The 6818-nt window shown below is 45.8% G+C and overlaps 1 protein-coding gene across 1 annotated transcript in view; it reads right to left on the bottom strand.

Annotated features, from left to right (window-relative positions):
- The window catches only part of KDM6A (lysine demethylase 6A), a 207830-nt gene extending 202579 nt beyond the window's left edge, over positions 1-5251 (bottom strand). Inside the window, exons 1-2 of the mRNA XM_042458871.1 lie at positions 4585-5251; positions 4269-4332 (exon numbers count right to left, since the gene is read on the bottom strand). Coding sequence (XP_042314805.1) covers positions 4269-4332; positions 4585-4781 — 261 coding nt within the window. The 5' untranslated portion in view covers positions 4782-5251. The remainder of the gene's footprint in view (positions 1-4268; positions 4333-4584) is intronic.
- Positions 5252-6818: the final 1567 nt, after the last annotated feature.

A 6818-nucleotide genomic window follows, 5' to 3' on the forward strand; every position in this document is an offset into this window, starting at 1 on the left:
ACATTACTAAGTGATGGTAGTAATTTCCTATATTGAATTGTGCATGGGATGTTTTGGCCTAGGGAGTGAACAGGCAGGCCCAGCTCCGCCAGGGCTAGCCTGAAGAACGAGAGCCCTTCCTCCATGATAACTGTCATCCTTCAGCCTGTGAGGGAGTGAACAGGCAGGCCCACCTCTACCAGGGCTAGCCTGAAGAAGCAGAGCCCTCCCTAGTCCATCTGCCTTGGTCCAGGCCTCAGAGGGAAAGAAGAACCACTGGACCTCATCCCATTTCCCTCCACCATTCCCTCCTCCTTTTGTGTCGTGTCTTTTTAGATTGTAAGCCTGAGGGCAGGGAACCGTCTAATTAAAAATAATAATTGTAAGCCACACTGAGAGCCTTTAGGGCTGAAGGGCGGCGTAGAAATACCATAAATAAATAAATAAATAATGTAGTAGTGTTTATGACAGTTACAATTTTTTATCATCTCCATGCCTCAAATGAAAAGTGACTGTAATATTAAATGAGGCCCCAAACATGCATTCACACTAGTATTTTCCCTGGTAAAAAAAGTGTAGAAGACACTAACCTAAATGCATCCTGCACTGAGAACAGAGCAAAACCAAACAATACAGAGAACAAAACCAATCATGTACATCACCGTTTCAATAGCCATCTATACATCTCACTTCAAGCAGATCATTTCCATTTCCAACAACGATGGTCCTCAGAAAAGATCTAAGAGTAGTTATATGCTGTTATCATGTGGAGACTATACAACCAAATAATGTCACATTTGTAGCTTCTATAGTCAGTAACACCAAAAAGACTGACTTATTCGGGGTGTAGGGGGATGGGATGGAAAATGGAATGGTCTTAAAAAATGACAGTCATATTATAAACTAACTTCCTTTCTCGTAACATATTTGGGCTATTCATACAGTATTCATAACATTCAACTGAACCAGTATGTTAATAACAGTATGTTAATAACAGAATTTAAAGACTGCTATGCCCAACAATACAAAGCTCAACATTACCAGAGACCAAAAAATACTATACAGAAAAGCACTGAAGAGAAAGTCCTCAAATCTCATGTATTGTATATACTTTGCTCGGCAACATCTTTAAAACCAGACTAGAACATCACAAGAATATTCTATTAATCAACTGGCTGCTTGGATCCTGTCTTTAAAAACCTATCATAAGTTGGAAAAGCTGGGGAAACACAGCCTTTCAGAAGTGTGATGGACTATAATTTTCATCAGTCATAAACCATGCAACTTATGGTGAGGGATGATGTTGCCTGCAGTTCACCAATATCTTGAGGGCTACATGCTTCCCACCTTTAGCTAAGAGGATGACATTAGCCCTAAATGGTTTCCATTACTGCTTATGGCTTCAGTGTATAAAAATGACAACATATTTACTGTAAACAGTAACTAAGGTCTCTTTCACACTACATAATTATAGTGTTATGGTTCTACTTTAACTACCATGTTTCCATCCTATGGAATTCTGGGATCTGTAGTTTAGGGAGAGGTTTTTATAATTCTCAGCCAGAGAGATCTAGTGGCTCATCAAATTACAAGTCTCAATATTGTTCAGGATGCAGCCATGGCTAAAGTGGAATCAGGGCACTATAACTGTGTAGTGTGAAAGGGCCCCTGCTGCTCCTCGCTACCTAAGGCATCAGTTGTTGCAACAGCCATAGCCTGTCATGAATGTTTTTGCTGAAATCTCTAATCACCTCTGTTTCATTTGGTTTTTGGCTACTTCCATTAGAATCTTTACATACCTATGATTTCTGTTATTTCATCCATATCCCCTGACTGAAAACTCATTCTGAAGTGTAAGCCTCAATTACATAATGTCTGGTCATCATTAAACAGAAGATCAAATTATTTTAAATCCATATTCCCACAATTTGTAATTCTCACATATCTGTCATTTAATCTATGCCCATTTAAACAGGAGTAAGCACTACTGTACTGAGTTTAAATGGATTTTATTTCTGTGTAACCATGGGTAAGATTTCACTTTTAATTTATAGTATAAATATATATGTTCAGAAACAGCAATCAGCAACATAATAAACACTCCAGCAATGTTACATGATAATATCTGATGTTTTCCTCAATAAAAAGCCCTCTTTAGATTAACAAGGCATAAATACACATAACCCGCACAAAGAATCAAACTGTTGTGAAGCTGTCCATCTTGCTAATATCTAAAGAAGCCACCCCTGCAATTATATGCAGTAGATACATGCATTTAGACCATTTATGTATTCAAACAAACAAAACCAGTTTTATTATTGCGTTTTTAAAAGCATAACACTGTACATCTTTTTATTTGCAGTCAGAGGCTCAGTTCTTTAAACAGCACAGTCATATCTACTACTTTCTGCAACATTTTCCTCTCCCTCCATGAAATCCTGTTTAGGATTTCAAGTTTTGATAATCTCCAACGTACCAAACGTTATGCGACAGCTCTGAGGAAACTATCCAACACATAAAAGTTCCCGAGTTGCCTATTTTAAACTGCAACTAAGTGAACAGAGCAGAGAGAGAAAACTTCATTACATAAAATCAACCCCACTCCTCCCACACAAACGAACACGTCAGAAAATTAACAACAACAACAATAATAATAATAATAATAATAATGCCCCAGCTACACTAAGAAAAAATCACATAAACATACGCTAAGCTCCAGATCAGACGAGCACATCCAAGGTACCACATTAGTTGTTAAATAAACGATTTCATGTGCATGCACCATAAACACAAAAATGTCACCATAAAGAAATTCTACCTCTGGAAAGATTTCATGCGACACAGTCTTCTTGCTACGTAAGAGGAGTTAAAACTGTCCGGAAATTCAGCTGTCACACCGAGGCCTTTGTCAGAGACCTACCAACAGGCTGCTGGATGTGCCACAGGTTGGTTTAGGTTTACCTCCAGCTCCACAAATATACCATGTTCTTCTTACTTCAGTTCAAGGAAGAGAAAGCTCTTTCTGCCACATGAAGGGAGTTTGCCCCTGCAGCTACTGACAGCCATATCCCTCAGCCCCATCCATGTACATATTCATCCCTACTATTTATTTCCTTGTTTACCTCCTCCCATCCAGCTCTTTTTTCTCCTCCTCCTCCTCCCTGTCCGGCCATCTTGGGCCGACAGGAGCAGCCATTACTTAACTAAATGACAGCACCAAGAACTTTTTCCTCTCTTCATTAAAAAGAAAGAAGGATGGAAACCCAGACCCCTGTTCATATATGTATGTTCAGGTGGGCATCACCCCGTCCGCCTCTCCCCTCAGAAAATCATGGAGGGAGGAGGGAAAAGGCTGGGATGAAGCCAAGCCACTGGAGAAGGAAGATGGACCTCTGAAGGAGAAGATGGACCCGAAAGGGAGAGTAAACAAGCCACTGGCTGCCCAAAGTGACGCCTAGGGAAGGGAAGGGAAGGGGGACCACGTTGCTTAGACAACCCCCTTTTCTTTATAGGGATTCACTTAAGGCTATCTCCAAGTTGTTGTTTGTCCCTCCTCTCTTCTTCCAGCAAGTCGAAGGACTCCAGCAGGGCCTTTTAAAAACCAACAACAACGACGAGGAGGAGGAGGCCCAAAGGGGCTCCATGGTGGCCCCTGAGAAACGCCCCACAAGCCCCTGCTTCTTCTTCGGAAAGCTTGGCCTCAATATCATCCTTGGTCTTCTTGGGGAGACTCGGCAGCAGGGCTTGCCCTCCTACTTTTGGGACAAAGCCCAGAAAAAGTGTGTGTGGATGTCTGTGTGTGAAAGAGGGAGAGGTGGCTTCAACCCCACGTATCCCCCCCCCCAATTTTATATACACACACCTCCTCATCCTACACACACACACACATCCTATTATACATACATACCACACACACGTATATATATCCTATAATATATATACATACACATATACTATACATATATATACACACACATATGTGTGTGTGGATATATGTGTGTATATATATTATGTATGTATGTACACACATATATATATATGTGTGTGTGTGTGTGTGTGTGTGTGTATATATATCTCCTCTATGTGGATATGCACACACAGAGATATATATCCTTTATGCCCACACACACCATGGAAGAAGGCGATGCCTAATGGTCAGAGACCCAGGAAAGCAGGGGCGGTGGTGGCTGCGGTGGCCCCAGTCCTGGGCCTCCGTGGGGGCTGCTTCCTCCTCCTCCTCCGGGGTCTCCTCTCCTCCTCTTGTCCCTCTCCCTCCCGGGCCCCCTTACCTTTAACAGCAAGGCCTTCGTTCTGGCGCCATCTTCATGAAGCCTGAGAAACCCGAAGAGTCGGCTGCGGGCGAGAGAGAGAGAGAGAGAGAGAGAGGGAGGTTGAAGGGAGGCGGCTGCCACGGAGTCCCCTCGCCCAGGCCCAGGCCTCCCTCTTGCTTTCCCTCCCTCCCTCCCTCCCTCCGGCGGCGGCCCGGGGAGCCCCTCGCTCTCCTTCTCTCTCGCACACAAACACAACGCTCTGGCGCAACACGCAGCCGAGAGAGAGAAGGGCGCCTCCGCCGCCGCCCTGCCTCCTCCGCCGGGGTGGTGGTACCTGTCGAGGCCGGCGAGGGCTTCCCTCTCCTGGGCTGTCAGGCTGGCGAAGTCCTCCTCGCTCTGCCCGCTCGCTTTCCCCGCCGCCGCCATTTTCTTTTCCTCATCCCCGAAAGAAGAAGAAGAAGAGGAGGAGGAGGAGGAGGGAGCAGCGGCGGCGGCGGCGGCGGCAGCGAGCGAGACTGCACACGATTTCATGGGAGCGCAGCGCGGTCGGCCCCTCTCCCCCTCCGTCGTCGCCTCCTCCTCCTCCTCCACCGCTTCCTTCTCCTTCTCCAAGGGGGCGCCCCCCCCAACGGACCCCCCTCCAGTGCCGGGCGGGGCGGGCGCCCGACACACAACGCTCCGCGCAACGCACGCACACACAACTTTTATTACAACAACAACAGCCGGCAGCGAACAGGGAGGGAGAGAGGGAGGGAGGGAGGGAGGCGGAGGGAAGCCCCGCTGCTGCTCCGACGGAGGGAGGGAGGGAAGAGGCGGAGGAAGCGGTGGCTGCTGCTGCTGCTGCTGCTGCTTCTCTCGGCGGCGGAGCAAGTGTTTACATCGCGGGCTCTGGAAGGGGGCTGGCGGGGCCCCGCGGAGGGACTATGCGCTGCCTATTTGCTGCCTCCACAAACTTCCCCAGCAGCTGCACAAAGTTGTGGCAATTGTGTCACACGGAGGGACCCCCCCACGCCGACGCCGTGACCCCCCCGTTCTCCCCACCCCGCTTTGCCTCTTGCCCACGCAGCCAATCGCCGCGCCCCGCCCGGCCCACGTGACCTTTGTTGACTTACGTCAGTCATAGCGCTCGCTTGGCTCGGTCCACTCGCCGCGAGACTTGGGCCCCCCTCCAAGGCAGGGCATAGGGGACCCGGTTTACCGCGGATTCCAACGACACTTCGGGTCGCCCGCTGGCCTTCGGGCAGAAGAGCTTCCTTCCCCTCCTACACACACACACAAAACACTGAACCACAGTGATACCCTTAATAATAATAATTGTATTATAATAATAATTTTACTATATAATATAATAATTTATTATTATTATTATTATTATTATTATTATCATCATTGCATTTGAAGGCTTTCATGGCTGACATCCATAGTTTTTTGTGGGGTTTTCAGGCTACGTGGCCATGTTCTGGAAGAGCTTCTTCTTGGTGGTTTTACCAGCATCTGTGGCAGGCATCTTCAGAGAATGCTGGCATGGAAGAGAGTAGGACATATATATTTATATTTATATATATATATATATATACACACACACACACACACACACTTGTCCCTCCATATTCGCTAGCATTAGGGGCACAAGACCTCTGTGAATATGGAAAATCCACAAATAATAAAAACACCATGTTTTTACCTGAGAGGACACCTCTCTAGGAATCTCTAGGTCCTCCAGGGCAACTCTGTGGTCAACTTCAGACAGACACTGTCCATAGAACTGCACTGGAGGAGCTACAAAGGCCTAGCAGAGTAGTCTCTCTAGGAATCTCTAGGGTCTTTCAGTGAAACTTTTAGTTAGAGTTGCACTGGAGGACCTAGATATTCCTAGTGAGGACATATTAATCAAATCCATGAATAATCAAAGCCGCAAATATGGAGGGATGAGTGTATATATATGACCCTGTGTGTGTGTGTGTATACACACATATATAATAATAATAACAATGTATTTATATCCCACCTCTCCCTATGGATCGAGGCGGATTACAATTTGTTTCAGTAAAACGCAGAAAAATATACAGAACATACAGAATACGAGTTTTAAAACAAAACAAAACCTACTACCTAATCCCCTAACCCTCCCCCATAAACAAAAAACAATAGCAATAAAAATACAGATGAAAAACAGTTAAAAGTAGGGGACAGAAGTGAGGCATCTTAGGGCAGACAGGATCTATCTATACTTTGTTGGCCAGTCAAAATGCACAATGTACGCGTCGCAAGCTTTCGAAACTGCACTGGCTACTGTTTAAGTGGATTTTTGTTTGAATTTACTAAATGGCCAACATAGAGCAAGAGGTAGAAACCAGCAGCCGGAGTGCCCTCTCAGCCCAAGTACCCTCAGGTCCAGGGTGACAAGGGTCAAAAAACACACTGCAGAAATAATCCAGTTCGAGACTACTTTAACTGCCCTGGCTCAGTGCTGGGGAATCCTGGGTACTGGAGTTTCTTGGGGACACAAGAGCACTCTGACTGAGAATGCTAAATATCCCACGAAACTACAATTCCCAGGATTCCCTA

This window comes from Sceloporus undulatus, chromosome 3, assembly GCF_019175285.1.
Source record: "Sceloporus undulatus isolate JIND9_A2432 ecotype Alabama chromosome 3, SceUnd_v1.1, whole genome shotgun sequence".
Lineage (NCBI taxonomy): Eukaryota > Metazoa > Chordata > Lepidosauria > Squamata > Phrynosomatidae > Sceloporus > Sceloporus undulatus.